Genomic DNA, 24,672 nt, shown 5'->3' with positions numbered 1-24,672 from the left:
TTAAAAACATAAAATCAAACTAGAAACATATTGAGAAAGACTTTACAGAGCCCACCACATCTTACCCTCTCAGATGTGTGGGTCTTGGAAGTCTGGGTATGGTGAGCAAGAGTGCTGTGTACCTACCTCTTTAAAAGCTGCCATTTGCTTCTGGATACGGTTCACAAATCGCCATTGTATTACAAGGCTAAAAGGAGGAAAAACAAAACAAAACATTTCTTTCCATTTCCCCCCCAATACAAACCAAGAAACAATTTTAGGACATGTTTATACCACTTAGAAACAGACAGACTGGCCGGGCATGGTGGTGCACGCCTTTAATCCCAGCACTTGGGAGGCAGAGGCAGGCAGATTTCTGAGTTCAAGGCCAGCCTGGTATACAAAGTGATTTCCAGGACAGCCAGGGCTACACAGAGAAACCCTGTCTTGAAAAAAACAACAACAAAAAAGAAACAGACAGCCGGGCATGGTGGCGCATGCCTTTAATCCCAGCACTCGGGAGGCAGAGGCAGGCGGATTTCTGAGTTTGAGGCCAGCCTGGTATACAAAGTGAGTTCCAGGACAGCCAAGACTATACAGAGAAACCCTGTATCGAAAAACCAAAAAAAAAAAGAAACAGAGAGACTGGAGCTGGGCCCAAGGCAAAAGCTGAGCAGAATCGGGGAGAACTAGGGTGTGCTTGTCCTAAGAGAACTGAGATTCTGGCACGGGGGAAGAAAGAACAAGGAAAGGAAAAATCTTCTCAAAGAAGAAAAGAGGAGGAGAAGGAACAGAAAAAAGCAGCATGGGATTATTTCTAGAAAATATTTAGAAATTAAGTACTCACTAGATATACTCCTTTTTGTTCTTATTGGTGACAACAATCTCTGATCCTCCGGTTTTCAGTTCGTGCTGATGTGTCTAAAGTAAACATGAATGTGGTTTTTGTAAGGGAAATGGGAGAAAAGCGCACATGAATTACACCAGAAGCCTGGTGTTTTAAATTAAATCCACTCAAAAGTGAAAAGCTAAGAAACCTTAAACATAAGTTCTACTCAGACAAACACAGAAGTGGTCATGTGTCAGCACAGATACAAATGCTGGCTGAGAGACAGCTTTTGCTTCCAGAGAATGAATGTATAAGCTGAGCCCAAAAGTGTCTCAAGGGTGTACTGACGCCTATAATTAGGTGACAGGATTGGTTTTGCAAAGGATGTTTAGTATCTGAAAGTCCACAGACCTGTCCAAAAAGTTCTTCATCTATGATAAATCTCAGGTCCAGCTCCGTCGGGTCATTTTCAAGAATCCATCGCAGAGAACTGTAATATTCACTATCCTAGAAGGAAAATTACACTCCAATTAATTAATCAATTAATTTTGCAGTGCTAGGAATTGAACTCAGCCTAGAATTGTATATTCTAGGCATGTGCTTTACCACTGAGCTACAGCCCTAAGGAAAAACTCACTTAAAAAATCTGTATACAGAAAGATACCTCAACAGGCACGACAAGTACACTGACGGGCTGGGAGACGCTCAGGCAGCAGAGCGTGCGCCTCACAAGTATGAGGGTCTGAGTCTGCATCTCCACCATAACCGAGGAAATGCCGGGCGCAGGGCACACACCTCAGCTCCCAGCACCAGGACTGTGAGATGAGTCCATGTGGAATGTCAGAGTTCACTGCTGCCCGGTACTCAAAAGTTTCAAATTAAGTATGTTATCTTTTAACCAACCCAAATAATAGCCCTGTGCTCTTACAATATCCAAAGACTCCTGCTGGGGATGCGGCTCACTAAACTGGTGGAGCACTTACTAGCCTGTGTAAAGCCCTGGGGTTGATTCCTAGAAAAGCACGAACCAGGTGTGGTGGTGTAGCTGTAACCACAGCACCCATAAGAGGAGGCAGGAGGGTCAGAAGTCATCGCTGGCTACATAGTGTGTTGAGGCCAGTCTGTTCTCCGTAAGACACGGTCTCAAGTAACAAGAAAAAGCACAAGAATCAATCGGGGCCTAGAGAGCTAGCCGCTCAGCGGGTAAAAGCTCTGGTTGCTTTTGCAGAAGAACAAGGTTTAATTCCAAGCGGCCACATCACAGCTCACAACCATCTGCTGCTCCAGCTTAAGGGGACACAGCATCTCTTTCTGGCCTCTAAGCGCACCAGGCGTGTATATGGTGCACATACACACACTCATACACATAACATAAAAATCATAGTGTTTGTAACTGACCATGTGTATCTACACTGCACAGAGCCACACACAGGACTTGGTCCTTGGGCTTCTGTTCGCTTACAGGAACCCTGCCCCAACACTCTGCCTTTGTAGTGACGGCTTTAAACATTTGCCATTCATTGTAAGTAACTATATCGCAAAACGTGATGCAAAAGATTATCTAACTACTATGTGGCATAAAGAACCTAGCAGGTCTTGCAAGACTCCTCAGTGGGTAAAGGCAACTGTCACGGAGCATGGTAGTCTGAGTTCATCACTGAGACCCACAGGACAGAAGGAGAGAAGCAACTACGGCCAAGTGTCTGTTGACGTTCACGGGTGTGCCACTTATAAGCAACACTCCCTTCCCCACTAAACAAATGTAATAAAAATAATTACATGTAAATTTAATAAATCTAATTAAAATGTGTACGGAGAGGGCTCAGTGGTTAAAGGCAGGTGCCACTTAATGAGCAGAATCAATCCTGGAATCTACACAATGGAACTGGCTCCCTCTTTATGTGGTGCCTACATGCATACACAAACAAGCTATGTAAATTTAAAAGGTTGCAGCAGAAGATGTGATTAATAGTTACAGTGCCTGAGAAACAGATGGACTGATGGACAGAGGCGCAAGAATGAAGTCAGTGCAGTAGACAGTAGAGATGCAAGTACTCACTGCGAAGTCCCTTCAATGTATTCTATGAGGGGAAATGTTCATCTGCATATTTCTGTATGCAGATGACTGTGCCTGCATATGTGTGTAGTGGGCGCATGCACCCACTGGGCACACGGGCCCTGCTCAGTCACCCTCTGTGTTGTCTCACTGAGATGGGGCTTCTCGCTGACCCTGAAACTGAGCTCATGGGTAGGTAGCAAAGCCCAGAAATCCTCCAGCTTCCATCCCCAACAGTGCTGAGGTTTCAGACACTCAAGCAGACACAACCAACTTTTTCTGTGGTGAAAGGATGTAAACTCCGGCCCCTGTGCTTTTTTTGGTGCCCAGCAAATGCTCCTACCCACTGGCCCATCTCCTTAGCCCCTATCTATATTTTAACACATTAAAATTTATGAATTTCTGTTTTTAATATAAATTATCTGGGTTATGTATGCCACTTAGAGGTACAGCACTCACTAAGCAGGTGCCACCACCATTAAGCCAATTCTGCAAGAAATCATCTGCCCACTGAACCCTCCGTATTCTAACGCATAAGAGACCTACCACGGACTCCATGTCGTGCAGTGTTATCAGTTTCTGAAGCATCATCTTGTAAAACGGACGGATGAAAAACCCTTGTAAGAAATAAAGTATTTTTAAGATTTTTTAAAATCAAAAACAACAACAATAAACACATAAAGATTGCAACATGATGCTAACCATCCAACAGCTTGCCATGATAAACTGCCATCCCAGCCACACGGCCAATGAACTTGAAGTATGAGAGGTGATCTTCATTACACAAGCCCGAGTTAGGATTTATCTGTAGGGTGTAATTATCCCTGGAAAGACAAACCAGACTCATGTGACCCTCTCAATAGTTCATAGAACAAAATAATTTATGTAAATAAACGATTATGAAAATCTCCCCTTTTGTTATTTTCCTGTGCTAAAATCACTGGATCTGATAATGGTCTTAAATAGTCACTTCTGTCCAAAGATGGAAATAGTCCCAAAGGACACGTAAACAGATAGATTAAAAACTATTTTATTTGTATATACAAAGGATAAAGAAAAAAACCTTTCTGCTTGGAATACCATGGCTAGACTTTAAAGACAGGTTGTTGGACAATTTCTCTGAATTGAATTCAAATACTGCCCCTGGAAAGACACAGAGGCTCACAAGACCCAGGAAGAGCACCTGCTGCTGTTGTAGAAGACCTACCTGCAGTTGAATTTCCAGCACCCACATGGCAACTAACAACCATCTGGAACATCAGTTCCGTTGCCCCCTTGTGGCCTCTGAGGGTACTACATGCGTATGGTGCACAGGCATACATGCAGGTGAAAAACTATTCACATTAAATGAAACTAAAAACAAAGATCCAGGAAGTTATGAAAACGTAAAAGATCTACAAAGCCACTCCCCTGGGTGAGGTAAAGCAGCAGCAGGGGAGAAGAGACTCTGACCAACAGAGCTCCTGTGGTCATGCAGGGAGCTCCAGGGACACAGCCTTTGTAGGGCCTCACCCATGCTAGGAAGGGCTTCTCTGCTGCCCAAGAGTCATGCCTGATGCCAGAAGAGTCCCTCACCCACATGTCTCAAAAGTTCTTCAAGTTAGCCCATTGGTTTTCCATGTTGGGCTTTGGTAAGAATAAAAGGTTGGTCTGTTCTTGGTACCCTATCTTTGGTAAGAGAGGTTTGTTCATGTTTTCCAAGGAAATGTCACTTGACATATGTTAAGTGACATAATCCATACACTTCAGCCCAGTGCTGTATGGTCCCATGCATCTAATGTATGGATGTAGTCAGAGGCACAGAGAATAGCAGACTGGTGGCTGCCTGTATATGGTGGGAAAAGTGTTTAATGAATGTAGAATTATTCAGGAGGATGGGAAAGGTACAGAGATCAACAATACAGGAAGCACTTGAAACGCCAGCCAAGTGTGTGCTTACAGAGGTCTGTGAGGTGGGCATTCTGTGGAGGACGGCCTGCCTACCACGTGCAATCCACAACACACACACAAGGTTAAAATGGTAATTTCTATGTACATTATATACAATTTTCAGGTCCTATAAAACAATCTTTAAAAAGCTATTTCTGAAATATCTCCTTGTGGCCCCGATCACGTAGCCCATGCTTTCTAACATGTAACCTAGTTTTGGAGACTATAATTTAGTGCACAGCCATTTAAAGTATTTATGAACAGTGTAAGGACGTGTGGCTGAGTCTTAGCAAATGAGGAGGCTGAGGCAGCAGGAACTTACGTAGCAGAATATTCAAACAGGCCGTAGTAAGGGTTGAACATTTCCTTCGAGATGAGGAAGAACCACTCTCTGGCAACCCCTCCATAGTCAAGGCCCTTTTCACCATCAAACTCAATCCAGAGTCTGGCCTTGAGCAAGTCAGCTCTCTTCACACCCATAATCCTCCGGTAAGAATCCTCCAGAATGTTTGCGCGGCGAAGCTTCATTTCAAATTTGTTTGGAATGTCAGTCTGCAGAGCCAGGGAGAGAGACATGTTTAAAATAGCCCAGTGTGTTTCCCACACTTCACCAGGCACCGATACCCTTTCCCTTTAAGTAAGGCCACCAGGACAACCCCACTTAGGTGTACTGAACTTTCTTTCCCCACCCTGCTTTAAGAAACAGGGTCCATTTTTGTCATCCAGGATTGCCATTCACTTGCTCCGGGTAGCCTAGAAACCCTCAAAGCCCACTCCCAACCCACCCAGTCTGGACTTATTGTTATGCATCCCCATATCCAGTGTGGAAGTGGTATGATTTCTTTTTTTTTTTTTTTTTTTTTGAGACAGGGTTTCTCTGTATAGCCCTGACTGTCCTGGAACTCACTTTGTAGACCAGGCTGGCTTCGAACTCAGAAATCCGCCTGCCTCTGCCTCCTGAGTGCTGGGATTAAAGGTGTGCACAACCAGGCCCAAGCTCCCTTATTTTAAAAAGCTTGTGGTTTTTTTTTTTTTTTAACTTGAGATCGAGTCTCTCTGTGAAACCCTTGTCCTGGAACTCTATGAAGACCAGGCAGGCCTCGAACTGAAGAGGTCAATCTACCCATATCCCTCATCAAATGCTTTAAAATCACAATGCCTAAAAATAGAAATTTATACACAAAGTTATTGTTTAAGGAAAAAGTTCTGAAGAATTTAAAAGGCCTTTTCTATGTAAAAATTTTATTGGGGAATATAATATGTACACTAAAAATAAAAAAGTAGTGTTTCATTTTGTTAAATTTGTAAATGAAAAACTCTGGTATCTAACCCACCATTTTGAATCCCTGGAAGTCACCAGCTTGGAACCCCTCAAAAAAGCACAACTAGTACTGCCACCTAGTGGCCTCGCCCCTAAACTGCAGGGAAAGGAGGAAGGGACCATTCCACGAGGAAGGCATTTAAAATGCTAGTTATACCAAATGATGGGCATTTAATAATAAACATAATGAAGTTTGGTCATGGGAAAGAGTAACAAACGTATCTGCCAAGCATAAGGAAATGAGTAACAATACCATACATCTGCACTGTGTTCACAGCTAACTTTTTTTTAAAAAAAGATTTATTTATTTATTTATTTATTTATTTATTTATTTATTTATTGTATACAGTGCTCTGCCTGCATGTCAGAAGAGGGCACCAGATCTCATTACAGATGGTTGTGAGCCACCAGGTGGTTGCTGGGAATTGAACTTAGGACTTCTGGAAGAGTAGTCAGTGGTCTGAGCCATCTCTCCAGCCACACTGTTAACTTTTAAATTGTGTTGACATGTATTGTGCTTAAAGCTGAGAATAGATGGCTATTAACACCTAAGGTAGTCAAGGGTCCAGAAGCCTGGAACACAATCAAACATAAAACACCAAGAAAGAAAATCTCCTGATCACCAAGTTACAAAGAACAAAAACAGGAGGAGAGAGACTACAGCAACTGTGTTATGACCTTTTTCTTTTTTCCTTTCCTATTTATTTATTTAATGTATAGGAGTATATTGCCACTGTCTTCAGACAAACCAGAAGAGGGCATCAGATCCCATTACAGATGGTTGTGAGCCACCATGTGGTTGCTGGGAATTGAACTCAGGACCTCTGGAAGAGCAGTCAGTGCTCTTAACTGCTGAGCCATCTCTCTAGCCCCCATGATCTTTTTCTAAATTACAAAGACTCCTGAAAAGTACACAGGAATGTAAGCATGCTACTTATAAGTTATCTGAAATACACGCATCCCAGGGTTAGAGAGGTGGCTCAGCAGGTAAGAGCACGCACTGCTCACGTAAGGGACCTGAGCTCAGCTCACAGGGTTCATGGCAAGCAGCTCACAACCACCTATAGGGACAGCGGACATGACACCTTGGCAGCTACAGCACTCACACACAATTAAACTTGTAGTTCCTTTTGTTTTGTTTTTTGAAAGGTGTCACTACACATCCTTGATTGTTCCTGAGCTCATGGAGAGGCACCGACCTCTGCCTTCCGAGTGCTGGGATTAATGGCATGCATCACCATGTCCAGCCTTTAAAAGTAATAATCTTTTAAAAATCATGGAGCTGAAGAGGTGGCTCAGTGGCTCAGAGATCTCCCTACTCTTGCACAGGACCCAGATTCAGGCCCGCAGGACAGCTTAACCATCCTGGAACTGCAGCTGCAGACCCAGCCCCCTCTCCTGCTTCCACAAGCACCAGACCAGGTATGCATGAGGAAGAACACTCATACAGGCTGAATAAATGGGTCTCTGAAAATAATTTAACACACACACACACACACGCACACACACTCACACACACACACACACACTCACACACACACACACCACCATTTTCTGTGAGCAGCTGTTATGACGTCACCCACCTGCTTCTTGAGCTTCCTTCTGAAGAACTCGTACTTTCTCTTGTAATCTCTGGAGTAGGGCACTGCCTTTAGTTGAAAACATTTGAAAAAAAAAAAAATGAAGGAAGTTTAGGTCGTTTTTATTCCAAACAACATTATATTCTCCCCCTGGATATTTTAATGAGTATTTACAACAACAAAGAATTACTTGGAAATTGAAGTTTCATATGAAGAAAAGCAAACAGAAAACTTAATTTTTAAAAAATTTCTCTTAAAAGTAAAATAGCATTCAGCAGTCTCTGCGGCTGCTTTTCTTTCCTTTTGTAAAGAGAGTCTCTATGTATCACTGGCTATCTGTGAATTCTCTATGTAGACCAGGCTAGCCTTGAAGTCACAGCAATCAACGTACTTGACTTATGTTGTTAACACAATGTGCCACTATTCGCAGCTCATGCTACTTCTGAAAAAAATGCCTTCTCCGTTAAAGGAAACATTGAAAAATACATTGTTTCCCATGGACTCCCAGGAGTTCCCTTACTTACTTATCATTTAAAGAGTACACACTAACATGCTAGATACTAAAAAAACAAAACAAAACCCAAAAACCTGTATATCCAATTTTGATTAATTTTGTGTATTAAAATCTGAAGGAAAAAAAAAAAGTAGGCTGGGCAGTGGTGGTGAACAACTTTAATCCCAGCACTTGGGAGGCAGAGGCAGAGGCAGGTGGATTTCTGAGTTTGAGACAGCCTGGTCTACAAAGTGAGTTCTAGGACAGCCAGGGCTATACAGAGAAACCCTGTTTCAGAAAAACAAAAAACAAAAACAAAAACAAGTAGCTATATGGCAGAGTTTCCTATAAATTAACCTAACTCAAGATCAGCATAATTATGGGACACTGAAATATTTATACAAAACATGAATAAGGCTTAAATAGTAGGCATTTTGCAATGGCTTTGACTAAAAATCTAGTTCAAGGTGTGATCCTGGAGATGAAAGGGAGGTGCCACTCACCCCGCCCCAGCCGGGCTCCTGATGCCTTGTGTGTTACTTTAGCCTGCCTGGACTGGGCAGTCTACTGCCCCAGCCCCCACAGCGCCCAGCCCTGACTGCTTCTGGCTGTCCAAGCCTGAGGAGCAGGGTAAAAAGGCTTTCACACTATCTTTTCAAAGAAAAGAGAGGCCGGAGGAGGGTGTTCCTCTAGTTTCACCCCGACCCAGAGCACCAGATTCCAGAACTCACTGGTCCAGTGATTGCCACGTTCTGCAGGCGAGGATCTTCCCACTGGGTCTTCTTTATATCTAAGAGGGAAAAAAAAGAAAAGAAAAGAGCTGTTCCTCTTCCTCATGTCCACACCTGAGTACTACAAACAACTGCCAGAGAGAAGCCATGCAGCACGTACTGTGGTTTATGAAGAAGACTCGCCCATCTGTGTGGGTTCTTTCTTCCCAGCCTGGCTGTAAGGAAACATTCATTGCAATTATTTTAGTACCAGGTCTTAGATGTACAGGTTATTTAAAAAAAAAAAAAAAAGAAACAGAAATAGAAGATCTCATATTGCATATATGCTTAATTTGTACATAACACTTAAAACGAAAGGCATCAATAACTTATTAACAATGTTAGTTATAGTTGTTAAGTAACTCCAGCATCCCAAGGTACAAAATGTCTGAAATAGTGAAGTGAGCTCAGCAGGAGAACTTACAGGTAAGGGTCCCAGGTCATTGGAGTCAGTCTTTCCTCTCAGATGAGCAGGGATTTTCGATCTTGGATCATCCTTTATTTGTTTTAGTCATAAATAAAACGACATACACATTTTAAAATAATGCCAGTCATTGTGCTACAGTTGCTTTGTAATGCCAATAGATTTTAAAATACTCTTTGGAGCTGTAGAAGCAGCTCAGTAGTTAAAGCATTTGCCATGCAACAGTGAGGACAGAAGCCTGGATTCTAAGAATAAGCAAACACCAGGCAGGCACCATGGTCCACTCTAATTCTAGCCTTGGATGGCAGGCAATGTACATGTGTAGCACACACACACACACACACACACACACACACACATGAAAATGAAAAAATAATGAAATAAATAAAATTCTCTTTTATACTTCATTTACACCGATGGTTTGGCTTTTTGAGACAAGAGCTCACAGCCCAGACTGGCGCTGGAGTTCCCGTGTTCCTACCGCACAGCCTCTTGAGTGGTAGGGCTAGGGGCTGTGCCACCTCACTGTACTTCATCTTTAATTCCTTTCCTTGTGACTTATTTCTACTTCTGGAAGATACTGCTGGGAGGTCCTACTGATGGGTGAGAACGCCACTCCCCAGTGGGCTCAGGAGTGATGTCTTCCACTGAGACCCATTTCAGCCGACTGCGAAGCCTCTGAGAACATTCTGCCCAGTCCATTGGAACCCAAACTACATCAAGTTTTTCTCTGCACAGAAACTGGTATAAGATGGTGGCATTAGACTGGACCACATCTGGGCTGGTGAGGTGGCTCAGGGGGCTAAATGCTTACTACCAGGTCTGATAATCTGAGTGTGATACCTGGGACTCACATGACAGAACAGAAGTATAGAACAGGCCCCTACAAGTTAACTGTCCCCTGATCTCCACACAGATGCTGTGCACATGCATGTGCACATACAGGATAAATAACTGCATGGGTGTGATCAAACAAATGAATGAATAAACAAGCAGAATCACATATTGTGGTCCTATCTGAATATTGATTTTCTTTCTTTGAAAGAAGGGTAGACTAAAAAAGGTTACTAAGATCTATTTGAATCTTAAAAAAAGAGAACCAAGTTCAGTTTATGTGGATTAGTTAAAGTATAATTACCTTAATATTATTATACTAAGTTATTAAACTCTTTTAGATTTGTTTTAGCTATTCAAACCTTTGAAATAGCTTTTAAAATAGTTCTTTTTTTGTTTGTTTGTTTGTTTGTTTGTTTTTTAATATTTATCTACTATATGTAAGTACACTGTTGCTGTCTTCAGACACTCCAGAAGAGGCATCTGATTTCCTTACAGATGGTTGTGAGCCACCATGTGGTTGCTGGGATTTGAACTCAGGACCTTTGGAAGAGCAGTCGGCGCTCTTAACCCCTAAGCCATCTCACCAGCCCCTTAAAATAGTTCTTAAGTCTTAAGTGTTGACACCTCTTCTGGCCTCCATGGACACATATGTAGGTAGTCATACATGCAAAATAATGTAAATAAATTCTGAAAACAACAATAATAGCAATAAATATCTGTTCATCTTAGCTTCACAGAGTCTTTCTGGGAGTATTAATAAATGAGATAGAAACTTGAAAGTTCTCTGAAAATAGTAAGTCTCATATAGAGGTAGAAAATTATTACTAAAAGTCTTCCTAAGTTTTTAAGACGAGTGAACCAAAAACTAGAAAATGGAACACCTTCATAAAATCTAATCTAAGTCAAAAGAAGCATAAATGTACCTTGAATAAAATAATATTAAGATTCCCTAGAGCTGGAGAGGTGGCTCAATTGGAAAGCACTTGCCTAGCATGCATAAAGCCCTGGCTTCCAGGGCTAGAGAGATGGCTCAGTGGTTAAGATTGGCGCTGCTCGGCCAGAGGATGCAAGTTCAATCTGTAATCCACCTCCACGTGATCTGACATCTTCAAACAGATATACATACACGCAGGCAAAACACCAATGTATATAAAATAAAAATAAATCCTAGCACCACAGAAACAGGGCCTCTGTGTGGTACCTAGGAGGTGGAAGCAGGCAAATCAGGAATTCAAGTTCAGCTTCAGTTATACAGCAAGTTCTAGAACAGTCTGAGCTACATAAGACCTTACCTCAAATAACCAAAAAAAACCAAAACAAAATCTAAACCCCAAGATTTTTACTTGTAATTCATTCTTATGAAAGGCAGATTACGGGCTGGTGAGGTGGCTCAGTGGGTAAGATCACCCGACTGCTCTTCCGAAGGTCTGGAGTTCAAATCCCAGCAACCACATGGTGGCTCACAACCATCTCACAACCATCCATAATGAGATCTGACTCCCTCTTCTGGAGTATCTGAAGACAGCTACAGTGTACTTACATATAATAAATAAATAAATCTTAAAAAAAAAAAAAGAAAGAAAGAAAGGCAGATTATACCAGCACATGTGACTACATTGAGAAGCAATTGCTGCTATAAATTTAAAGTGAGGAGTATGGAAGGAAGCTACCCAGGTGGCAGTCTTGGGTGTTGTGGTCAATAAAGAAAGGCCTTTGATTGGTGCATGCCAGACTCCCCAACCTTCAGAAAGGAATCTTTGCTCAGTGTTAGAATGCGGATTTGCCTGTTTAGCAGGGTCCCTGGTGAGGAGCTCTGGCTGAGGGCCTGCGGAACTCTGGCTCGATGGCAGCTGACTATCTCCAATGTGGCCTGGCACATGAATTACGTCATACTTTACATCTATGGAGAACTCACAAATAATAGAATTAAAATAGCTAGCTTAACCTATAAACAGAAGGCACACTTGCAAGCAAGTCTTAAACCTCTGAGGCTAATTTGTAGCAATTTAATCTTACTATGTGGCCCTGCATGCCTGCATATGGATTTGCCTGCAGGGCCCATGGAGGTCAGAGGTCCTGACGTGGGCACAACTTCAGTTCTCGGGAAGACCAGCAGGTGCTCTTAAACCACTCTTAAAAAATCTTTTTTCCTGAATTTTAAATAAAATTTTCTATCAAACTTTGCATTTATAATAATTTAGTCAACTAATTTATAACAATTTTCTCAGCTAATTAACACGCAGTAAGATTTGACTGCTGTGAACATATCTGTCCAAGAAGCCAGAGTAGCAGCCTGTGTAGCCTGAAAGGGGTTGGGAGGTTTATAGTGCCCACAGCAGAAAGCTCGCTTTGCCCTGTAAGAGTCACAGTGGGAACAGCCTCAGCACAGAAGTGGCTTTAGGGCCAGTGAGATGGCTGAGTGGGCAAAGGTGCTTGCTACACCTAAGGACCCGAGTTTGATTCCCCAGAACCCACATGGCAGAAGGAAGGACCAACGCCTGTAAGTTGTCCTCTGACCCCCGCTCACACACACACATACACACCCTATGGTATCCATCCCCATAAAAAATTAAATGTGAAAAGAAAAAATTTCAGTGAAAGAAATGGTGATAAAATAAACATTACAACTATAAAACTTTTAAAAGATGTATTTACTTATTTCATGTATGTGGGTATACTGCCAATGTCTTCAGACACACCAGAAGAGGACATCTGACCCCTTACAGAGGGTTATGAGCCACTGTGTGGTTGCTGGGAGTCGAACTCAGGACCTTTGGAAGCCAGTGCTTTTAACCACTGAGCTATCACTCCAGGCCCATAAACTTCTTTTACAGTTTTATATATTTAATCTGAATGAGTATTTTGTCTGCGTGTATGGTTGCACACAAATGTATTCAGTGCCCATGAGGCTGAAACAGGGCATCGCATCCTCTAAACCTGGAGTTACGAATGAGCCACCACGTGTGTCCTCTGCAAAAGCAGCAAACACTGAGCCGACTCTTCATCCCCATAATTATAAACTTCTTGCACAGACACTAGTCAGCAAGATTAGCTTAGCAAACTATCTGAAGAAGTGCCCAGGGAGCTGGCTCAGTGGATACAATGCTTGTCATTAGTGTAAAGAGCACAGTACAGATCGACAGCACACACACAGAAAGCCACTCAGGCATGGCGGCCAGTCTATGGTCCCACTGCCTGAGAGCTAGAGACCAAATCCTAGAGAAAACTCCAAATTCAGCCAAAGTCCCTGACTAAATACATAATAACATGAAGAGCAATTGAGGAATTCACAGTGTCAACTCTAGGCTTCCACATGAGTCTTTCATACGCACCCCCCACACAACCCCACACGTGTACATACCCACTTGTACATACACATACATGTGCGCACGCACACACACACACACACACACACACGCGTGCGCGCACACACACACACGCACACACACACGCACACGCACACACACACACACACACACACACACACAGAGGCATGCATGCCAAAACTAAACAACACAATCACTGAAGGAGCAGGTCATCACTCTGCTCTTGCTCTAGAAGTGTGAGGTCTGAGCTTACCAAAGACAAGCTAAGAGTTCAGAGTACCTGCATGGTGGGCTTGGACCATGTGGTGGTTTTAGAGTTGTGGTCTACATAGTATGATCTTCCTCTGTCATCTTGTTTTTCTTCCCAACCTGGTGGCAATCCAGATGAAGTAGGCAAAAGCTAATATGCACAGACACAAAAAAACCCCTCAGTGTTAACCAGGAGGAATTTCTGACAGAAGCCTCCTGCCTTTCTTCACTGCTGGTGCTCTGAAACAACTCTTGTTTTAAAATTTAGAACAATGAACCACATTTTAAATCATATTTTAAAACATATTTTTAAAACATAGCAATTCACTTGGTGCTGGGCGGCAGAGGAAGGTGGATCTGTGAGTCTGAGGCCAGCCTGATCTACCAAGTGAGCTCCAGGACTGTAGTGAGATTCGGCTTTTGCTTGCACATGCTGTGGTCTAAAAGGAGGCCAGACAAGCCAGGGTATGGACACCGGAACAAGATAACAGGGGAGTCCCTTCTTGACCCCTACGATCTACTGTCATGATGACTAGGCCAGTGGTCTTCAGAGTCAGGTGAACTCAGCACAGGACTGGAAAGAATCCTTTTCTAAGACAGATAAGACACTCTCCTGAGCCTCGGCCCCCCATCTCTTTCCTCAAAACTGATATATAGAATGGCAGTTAAAGGTGTACTGACCAGGGGGCAAGTGAGGAGGGACTTCCAAGAGGAGTAATGGGATGTGCACATATCAGATGAGTCAATAGAGAATTAAAAGGAGGATATTCAGGTGTTTGGAAGAGAACAGACAGGAGCCAAGGTGGCGGGTAGCAGGCAAGGGAAAGGGTAGAACGAAGACACGGGAGCCTCAGAGCTTTGTAAATCAAGCATGGTGCACGATGCCTGTAATTCTAGCACGAGGAAGAACGGGCATCGAAGGGTTGGGAGATATGAGGTCGACTCACAAGCAAAGTAAAGTGATTACATGAGGTAGTGAGACCTTGGCATAACGAGAGGAAAGCCAGGAAGAAGAGGTGAGAAGCACTGTGGAGATGGGCGGTCTGTGCTGAATCAGAGCACTGCCAAGGGAGACGCTGGGAGATGAAAATGCCGACCTGGCTGCCACATACTGGACCAAATGATAGAGGGCACTGGGTAGACAACCCACACAAAGGGCAGATATGGCTGTGTGGCGCATGTCAGTACACAGCTGCATGCTGTGTATCACATGTGGGGTAGCAGCGGCCCATCACCTCTGAGCAGCAGGGTCCCAGCTGAGAAGCCACATCCCACCTGCCACCATCACATGAGCACGGGGCTTGCTTTACAAGAGAGACAGTTCTCTTGAGGCTTGACTTCCAAGGTTGTGCCCCATGTCTCCCTAGTCCCTTGCTAAGCAGTCACACACTCAGTGTTGTGATATACAAGTATCAAAAAAATTAGCTGAGGTTTTGAATCTTTCTTTCATTCTTGGCTGAGGCAGAGGAGAAAACTCACCACAGGAAGTGTAGGCTGTTCCTCAAAGATACAGGTCTGCAAGCTGCCTCCTCTGCTGGAATGATTCTTAAGGGGAGGAAACAAGTAACACTTTAGCTTTGCACTCAGAGCACAGGCAATGTAGGGAGGGTACAGTTGACACTGTAGGAGACAGCAAGCATGCCAGGAGGGTGGGGTGGCTAAAACGGGGGATGCCTTCTCTCCCCGCCCTCCACCCTGGCTCTTCCACCTTCTGGTCCTCCAATGTAGTTGTAGACACGACTGGACTTGGATTTTCCCTGCGGATACCCACTCTAACTCATTCCTTCACACTGTCATTCCTAGCAAGTTCAAACATGGCTTTTCTTGCTAGACCCAAATAAAACAATTTCACCATTTGTCACCTTAATTACTCTGACAGTGACAAGGGCTTCCTGCTTCAACCCTCATTTCTGCATGTCCAGATTTCCAGCTGTAGCCAGAGGGCTGGATTTAACACGCTTGTTCTCTGCCTACTACCTTCAACAAAATTTCATCGAGTACTTGGATGTTCAGCACCAAACACTGTGCTCCCGCTCAGAACCTGGCCCTTCCTCATCTCGACACTTCTGGACTCACAGCCCACCACTGGGTGTCCACTCTGATAACTTATTTCCTGGAAATCCATTCTCTCTTCCCCTTCACCGTGATCATTAACCACTAACTGAAATATCTTATTTTTGTTATTAAATGGCATCAAAACTTACAAATACACATACATAAAATCAGAATATCCCAAACTGTACTGTTTATGATAACACAAATGATTAAACAACATAAGTTCATCACAACAGGAAATGGTGGATATTTTCAGGACAACTAGTTTTAGTGATTTTAAAAGAAGTACATTGATATCCATGGAAACAGTTCAATTAGCAAGTGAAAAATAATAACCAAAAGGGATGTGTAAGATGACCACAGGGAACTAGAGTGTGGCTTGGAGATGAGACACACGCTCTGCACACATAAAGCTATTTGATCCTCACACCCCAAATCAACCAACCCACAAAAACACAGAACAGCAACACACACAGACACAGACACACAGACAGACAGACAGACAGACAGACAGACAGATAGACACACACACACTCTTTAAAATTACATATAGGGGTTGTAAAAATGGCTCAGCAGTTAAGAGGGCTTGCTGCTCTTCCAGAGGTACATATCTTGGAATCAGCACCTATCAGGTGGCTCACAACTACCTGTAACTCCAGCTTCAAGGGATTTGATGTCCTCTCTTCTGGACTCCATGGGCACTACACTCATGTGTCCATGTGCACAAACCCATATACAGATACATATAAACATGCACACATACACATTAAAATAAATCTTCTATAAAAAACTTTAAAGGTATGTAACTATATGTGCATACATGTATGTTTATGAATAAATATGTAATGTTTAAGACACTACATTTAAAACCATTAGTAGTCACTGAGGCAATGTAATTCGGAAGGAAGAAGGAAGAACCATTTTTTACTTTGTAAGCCTCAATACTGTCTCAGGTTTCAACACATTCATGAAATGGTTCAAGAATATTCTTAACAGGTGACGGTAACTCATAGAAGGCCTAAGCATGACATGGGCACACTGCTGCATCTGGTTTTTATTTTACATGGGTTCTGGGCATTATACTCAGGGACTTTTATCTGCATGGCAAATACTTTTCTGAGTCATCTCCCCATACCTATTCTGTAAATCTGATGAATCCTTTCCTTTGACCCCTGACAAATTAATTGATTAAGCAAATGGAAAAAAGAATAGGCTGTGGAAGAAAGAAAGAAAAGGAGGCCGGTGAAGAGGCAACCTGACGGATACTCACGTAGGTAGGGACATACAACTATGTAGAACTTCTTTTTTTTTTTTTTTTAAGAGATTTATTTATTATTATACATAAGTACACTGTAGCTGTTTTCAGATGCATCAGAAGAGGGCATCAGATCTCATTATGGGTGGTTGTGAGCCACCATGTGGTTGCTGGGATTTGAACTCAGGACCTTCGGAAGAGCAGTCGGTGCTCTTACCAGCTGAGCCATCTCACCAGCCCATAGGTGAAACTTCTTGAGGAAGGAGCTAGAACTTAGCAAATAATTACCCGCTGAGGTGCAACACTGAATGCTAGTTCTAATTGCTTGGCTCTGAGATGTGGTTTGAACATGGCCATGAACAAGTAGGAATGGCTGGATTCCATTGACACCTTATTTATGGCAACAGGCAGCTGCAGATTTGGCACGCAGGGCGCAGTAATGACCCTGCACTAGAATGAAGTCCTGAAGATCAAGGTGTTCTGTCCACTTTAGGACAGATGAAGTCTCAGTGAGTGAGTGGTTATGGCACCTTGTACCTGGCCAGCCAGAGGCTCCCACAGGGGTGGTAGATGCATGCTGGGGTGCTTGTTTGTGGACCCTGTAGACAGTGAATGAAACCATTACTTCTCTCCTCATTTAACCAATATGCCTCTAATCTACACATGTGTACGGATGGGTGACATCTGTGATTTTATGTTAAAACCTCATACAGGGAATAGAGATACAGTTCAAGTGCGTAAAAGCAGAACCAGGGTTCAATTCCCAGCACCCACATTGTAGTTCACAACTGTCTCTAACTCTAGTTGCTGGGGATCTGTCAGTTACTTTGGGCCTTTGAGGGTATCAAGCATAGACATGTTACACATACATGCAGTCAACACACACACACACACACAAAATCTTTAAAAAACAAAACAAAAAACACCCACCCCAAAAAACAATGTCAACTCACACAACCAAGATAGAGAAGTAGTTTCCACCACTCATGAACTAACCTGGCACACACAGACAGAGTCATGGCAAATTCAAGTTGCCGTCTAAATTGTGTCTGAACATAGGAAAAACAACAACAAACAAAAAACAAAACCAAGAAACAAAATGAAACAAACCCACTACCTAAGCTGCAAAATACCAAACAGTTGTCATGTCCACTCTTCTTTCTCCTCATCGAGTTGTGTCCTCACAGGAGGAGATCTGAGTTATTCAAACACAATTCTTTCCACTTCCTGACAACATCTAGAGTAGTCTCCTGTCTCCCCCAACCTCTTTTAAAATTCCCCAAGGAATCAAATCCACCGTCCTCGCTGGCACCCTCTCACTGCCAGTCCATGATTCTTTGTGTGAAACGACCAAGAACCACAGCTTGTGGCTTCCGTGTTTCTGGTGGCAGTGGGTGAAGGACCCGAGAACACAGGGTCCATTAGAACTATCCACGCTCTGCTCCACGGAGTTAGTGGAAGGGTAAGTGAAAGCCCCCAACATGTTACTATGGCATGTCACTGAAGACAAAAGTCTACATAAAACATACGCTGTTACATCAATGTATGACAAGGTATCACAAATTCATGACAAGATCTAAATCATCTTACTGAGCTGGTAACCGGCTGGCTGGTGGCTGGATTTCCACACACAGCAAGTCTGGTATTAAACTCTTCTGCAAGGTGAGTCTGCACATCAATGTGACCCGATGGAGGTGACTGGACAGCCTGACCACTATACTCGGTGTTTTCATCTTCTCGTACGATTTCCCAATTCTGAAAAGAGCAGAGTCCACACTCATCCACTGCATAACATGTGCCGGACACGGGAACAAGAGAAGGAAGGGTTCATACCTCAGGGGACTCCCGGTTGTCAGGGCCATCCACATCCTCCGATATCTGCCGCCTGGTGGTGAATGCTCGCTGCGCTTGCAGCTGCATATCATCATTGTCTTCATCCGTGAGGTCATCGCTAGGGCAGAAGTGTAAGAAGGCGTCACCCCTGCCTTGTTACAGTTAGAATCATAATCAAAGAGTCTGTGCTTACTCATCCCTAGATTGAATTCATGGGTTCTGACCAAAGCTAATCACACTGTCAACACTTTGGTCTGGGAAACTAGGGCAGAAGAAAATGTACATTGGAAGTAGAAATCTCATGCAAATGTGTTAAGAGCTGATATTTAGTTCATCACTGTGCTAGCTTGATTCTTATGCTATGATAAAACCCTGACCAAGAGCAACCCAGGAAGGAAAAGGCGATTTTCTTTTACAGGCTCCAGTCATCACCAAGGGCAAGAATCTGGTCCTCATACAACCCAGGACCACTTGCCCAGGGTTGCCACTGCCAACAGTATGTTGTACCCTCTCACATTAATGATCAACCTAGAAAATGCCCATCGGACATGTCCACAGGCACATATGAAGACAAGTCCTCAACTACAGTTCCTCTTACCAGCTGAGAAAACTAACGGCACAAATGATGTTTGACATGAAATTTGTTTATTATTCTTGTACCATGTCAGCCTGAGATAGAAACCCAAGGCAGTTCTAAAGTAACAGGATGCCTCATGAATGGATTAACTGGTGGGCTCGGTCTTAGCAGGGAGCCATACTCCCCATGCAGGCATGCAGAAGAGGAATGGCAGGCAGTACAAGCACCCTACGGCTGAAAATTTAATAGAGATCTAAGTCCAGGAAAAGCACAAACTTTAGGCATGTCTAGGTTACAATAGCCTAGTTATTTCTGTCTATATTGAGACAAATCAGGAATTTTATTCATACAATCGGGAACAAAAATCTTAACTTAAAATTTTTTAAGTATTTATGTGTTAGGTGTTTATACATGTGTGTGCCCTGGGCATGAGTGTGGAGGCCAGAAACCTACTTGCAGGAATTAGGTCTCTCTTTTTATCTTGTTGGTTCAGGGGAATCAAGCTCACTGAGCCATCTTAATGGCCCCCAAAATATTCATTTGTTTGATGTCATATTAGACCAAGATAGTTTCTAAACGATCCTAAACTATTTCCATTTTTAAAATCAGTTCTTTTAAAATATAATTTTTGCCATAGTGGATGAGATACACCTTTAATTACACCAATTAGGAGGCAGAGGCAGGCAGATCTCTTTGAGTTTGAGGCCAGCCTGGTCTACAGAGCTAGTTCCAGAACAACCAGGGCTATACAGAGTAAGCCCATATCGAAAAACCAAAAACCCAAAAGTTCCAGGAGCTCTTATACTGTCTTTTGCACAGATATACATATAGGCAAAACAGCCATACATACAAAATAAAGTAAAAATTAAAAACAAAAGCAGGACATTGGACAGGTTGGGGTGCTATGTGGTCCATGGGTGCACACACTGTTAGTGACTGTGTATAAAGAGATGGGAGTGCTTGACGTACATATCACTTATTCATATCACTTCTGGGTGACATCCTCGTTTGCTTTTACAAACATTCAATACAGCATTACCAACCACAGATACCTTACCGGTTCACAGAACATGAGAACTATATCAAACTGTCCACAGCATCACCTCCCGTACCCCCCAGCCACAAGAAAATCATTCTCTATTGTGGCTTGTAAAAACATAAATTGTGACTAATGGATCTAAGAAATGTTTAATTTTTTTTCTTGCATCTGCATCCTGCCACCTGAAATCGACACCACCAGTAGAACACACGATTCTGTGTGGCAGGTCTGCCTGTCTGTCAAAGACAACAGGGTAGCTTGACAGACTGTCCCACTTTGTACTTGGTGTGTGATCGCGCAGATCCTGATGGCCATGTGCTTGAGAGTGTGACCACTAGTCTACTTTGGAGGGTTTGAAAACAGACAGGAAAAAATTTTTAGGAAGTATCAGATGTATTGGAGGTGAATGGACTAGTAAGATAAATGATAAGGATGTGTCAAGCACTCAAAGATTGAAAACAGCCACGTGAGGCTACAGGAGAAGGAAGACAGGAGGATATCTGATTCTGGGAATAACATGCACAATTGTTGTTAGTTTCCTCATCTGTTTTCGTCCTGGAGATTGAACTAGGGGCCTTAAGCTTGCTAGCCAAGCACTTTCCTAGTGAATTAAACCTCTAACTCCAAATGAGATCACAGTGCAGTTTTATACTTAAAAAAAAAAAAAAGCCACTAAGGAGCTATGAGCATGAACATATCCAAGGTTATTCTGCCTTGCATCTGCATGTGGGAAGATCTATGTCTACCATCTAAATTAGAGAAGGGTGTTAGGAAAGGACCCATTAGTGTCTTCACTGTGAATTAACAATAATTTCTATTTTAAAAATGAAGTGCTGGGTTGTGGTTCAGTGGGAAAGAACTTGTTTAGCAGGAATGAGGCACTGGCTCCAAACTCTAGCAGCACAAAAACACTGCAGAAAGTTAAGAATAACCTTGAACTTGCGATCCTGCCTCTACCTTCAAGTGCAGGGATTAGAGGATCGCCACCGTATGTCGTCTTATGTGATGCTGGAGACGGAACTCAGGGTCTCCTGTAGGCAAGTGAGCCACAGCTCTAGCCTAAAATTGTTTTTCAAGATATGCTTTGTTTTTTATTACATGTGTGTATATAGATGTGAGCATGGCATGACACACATGTGGTGGTCAGAAGATAGCTTTTGGTAATCACTTCTCTCCTTCTACTATGTGGGACCTGGGGATCAGGCTGGGTAGCAAGGGTCCTTCATACACCAAGCCATCTTGCTGGCCTCCAAATATTTTTTAAACAATATCAAATCATTTTTTAAAAATCACAGCTAACTAAGTTTTTCAATGGTGGTTAGCTGACAGTTCAGGGGTCCCTATACCACTATACGCCTACTCGAATCACAGCATTAACAGGCCAAGGAGCAGCAAAATCTATGCAGACTGGCACATACTCAGGGCTTGGCCTTTTCCACTGTGTTCTTCTAGATTCATGGTTTACGTAGTAGGTCCTTCCAAGGACATCCTGCCTCTCTTCCCATCCTGGAGGTAGGGGAGAGGGTTCTGGTGGATGCGGCAAATGAGTGGCAGCATCTGGTTGGTCCAAAACAACCCAGCCAGGCTGAAAAACAGAATGGAAGCAATTAGCTTGATCTGATGTTTGACTCAAAAACAAAACAAAACAAAAAACCTACAAATTACAAATAAAAAGCAAAAATAAAGGAAATTAAAAGAGAATTTATGTTCAATTTCAGAAATATGCATAACAGAATTAGTCCATGCTCAATTCTCAAAGAATGTGAATACTTTGTAAGCAAGGCTTTCCTGCAGAAACATTTAAAAGTTGTTTGAAAATGCCTATTTCCAAAAAGCGTAAAACACAAAACAAAACATACAAACAAACAGACAAACAGAATGAGACAATAAACCCCCTGAAAAAACGACGGACAACACGGACAACAAGACCAAACCCTTCATAACTGAATGAGGCTGTGACATGGGGGCGCTAGGGAAACGAGGAACCCAATTGGAGCCATATGACCGTAGCCACTCTCTCAGCCACAAGCAGCTGAAGCCAGCAGGGAAAGAGATCCACAGACACTAGAGACATGAAAAGCTGTCCACTGAGGCCAACCCTGAGAAGCCCAACAGAGGCAGTGAGAGTGACTAAGAAACAGTCACTACTCAGACTGTATGTGTGGGTGAGTGTGAGATGACAGACCTGTCACTGTGAGACTGGGGTCTGCATTTTCTATTTCTCCCCTAACCCTAGAACAAGCATTGTGGCCAAGTCATAAAACTCAAACAAGAAATTTTAAAAGAAGAAATGCCCAGGAATTTGGGTCTTAAAGAAACAAAATGCACAAAACCCTATGGGAGTTAAATAGTAAGGAATTAAGTGGAAAAGTTATTAAGTATTAACATGCGTTCATATTAAAAACCTTGTAACAGGGGCTTGAGAGTTTGCTCAGTGATCAAGCACATACTGTTCTTGCGGAGGGCCTGAATTTGGTTACCAGAACCACTATCAGGTGGCTGACAACTTCCTGTAACTCCAGTCTCAGGAGATCTGATATCTTTGGCCTTCACAGATAAATGCAGTCAAACACTCGAGCACACATATGCAAGCACACGCACACGCACGCACGCACACACACACACACACACACACACACACACACACACACACACACACACACGGCTGCGGAGTGTAGCTCAGTTCGTAGAGTCTGGGAATAGCAAGCATCAAGTCCTGCATTCCATCCCAGACACCACAGACAGCAGGCATGATGGATCAATTTCCGAGGGCAAATCTGTCAAAATTCTGATACAATTATTATGTTACAGATGTTTTTTAAATAATGAGAGCTAATTCTCAAGTTCAAGTAGAAACACAAACAAGTCAGTCATAACCAACACCATTCTAAGGGAGAAGAGATGTGTGGACAGTTCTGTCATAGAAAACAGTCGGGGTCTAAGCTGCACACACATAGCTCAAAAGACAACTGGGAAACAGAACAAAACTCAGAGGAACTTGGCATCAACAAGCACATTTTACATCTATGGCGAAATGGGAAGATTGTTTGGAGAATAGGTACTTGTTGGGAAAAAATTAATTCACATCCCTACCTAGTATCTTATACCAAGATATACAACAAATTGAGTAATATTCAAATGTTTAAAAAACAAACCCAAGGTGTGTTAGAACAAATTTGGAGAAATGTAAAGCAGTATGCCCCAGAGTGGGAAGCGATGAAACATGACGGCAAATCCAGAAAGCACAAAGGAGAAGAATTCTGCACTGGACACGGGAACTCATAAACATATTCACACCCTAGCCCTGCTAAATCAATGGAAAAGCAGAGAAACAGGAAAGGTCTTCAGTACTGTGACAGATCCACCCCAGCATACTGACTGGGCTTCTACTCCCTGCGCTGGCACTGAGCGTACAGGCAGATGCAGGCTGGGAAGAGCAGCCCAATGCTTGGAGGCTGCACCTGACAGTAAGAGCAGCAGGTGGAGGCTGAGAGGAAGAGGGAGTTTAGGGAATGGAGGGAGGACCAGAGAATTACTGGGAGGGCATTCTATGTGGGAAGCTAAAGTTGGACCCCATCACGTGTGGTCTCTTTTTCTCGTTTCACTGCTATGGGAGCTGATACCCAAATTCTATTCTCTTCTTTTCCTCTTACTTCATCTCCATTTTTTTTCTGTCTTCCTTTCTTGTAGACCATCAAAATGTGCTACTTTATAAAGGGAACTCTAATCCTGTGTACAGTCAAACTGCATCTCTCAGGACTTGGTCTCAGAAGGCATGATCTGAGTTTATTACAGTCTGTTAACAGTCTCTGGTATTCTGTTTAGCTCAAGATTTCCTTTCTCAATTACTCATTTATTCATTCTTATGTGTTTAGATGTTAGTACCTGTGCATAACATACACTGCAGTGCCGGTAAATGGCAGAAGGCATTGTGTTCCAGGAAACTGCAGTTACAGATGGTTGTAAGGCACCATGTGGGTACTGGGAATTTAATCTGAGACCTCTAGAAAAGCATCCAGTGCTCTTAACCACTGAGCTATCTCACCAGTCCCGGGATTTCTTTATTGAATGTGGCCAATGGCTATTTTGCTCTCAGAAAAATAGGGTCTTATCAATAAAA

The 24,672-nt window shown here is 42.9% G+C and overlaps 1 protein-coding gene across 3 annotated transcripts in view; it reads right to left on the bottom strand.

Moving 5' to 3' along the window:
- The window catches only part of Nedd4 (neural precursor cell expressed, developmentally down-regulated 4), an 87,521-nt gene that overhangs the window by 9,497 nt on the left and 53,352 nt on the right, over window positions 1–24,672 (bottom strand). For all 3 annotated transcript variants that reach the window (NM_010890.4, NM_001357998.1, XM_011242672.3), the window contains 15 exons: window positions 21,971–22,137; window positions 18,937–19,054; window positions 18,694–18,858; window positions 15,273–15,338; window positions 13,825–13,944; window positions 9,382–9,453; window positions 9,079–9,133; window positions 8,919–8,977; window positions 7,698–7,763; window positions 5,116–5,345; window positions 3,567–3,688; window positions 3,411–3,481; window positions 1,220–1,315; window positions 827–900; window positions 127–187 (listed from right to left, as the gene is read on the bottom strand). In NM_010890.4, the coding sequence (NP_035020.2) occupies window positions 127–187; window positions 827–900; window positions 1,220–1,315; window positions 3,411–3,481; window positions 3,567–3,688; window positions 5,116–5,345; window positions 7,698–7,763; window positions 8,919–8,977; window positions 9,079–9,133; window positions 9,382–9,453; window positions 13,825–13,944; window positions 15,273–15,338; window positions 18,694–18,858; window positions 18,937–19,054; window positions 21,971–22,137 (1,542 nt within the window). The remainder of the gene's footprint in view (window positions 1–126; window positions 188–826; window positions 901–1,219; window positions 1,316–3,410; window positions 3,482–3,566; window positions 3,689–5,115; window positions 5,346–7,697; window positions 7,764–8,918; window positions 8,978–9,078; window positions 9,134–9,381; window positions 9,454–13,824; window positions 13,945–15,272; window positions 15,339–18,693; window positions 18,859–18,936; window positions 19,055–21,970; window positions 22,138–24,672) is intronic.

This window comes from Mus musculus, chromosome 9 (assembly GCF_000001635.26).
Source record: "Mus musculus strain C57BL/6J chromosome 9, GRCm38.p6 C57BL/6J".
NCBI classification, from domain to species: domain Eukaryota; kingdom Metazoa; phylum Chordata; class Mammalia; order Rodentia; family Muridae; genus Mus; species Mus musculus.
The sequence above is the reverse complement of the archived record's forward strand: the minus strand, read 5'-3'. Positions and strand labels throughout refer to the sequence as shown.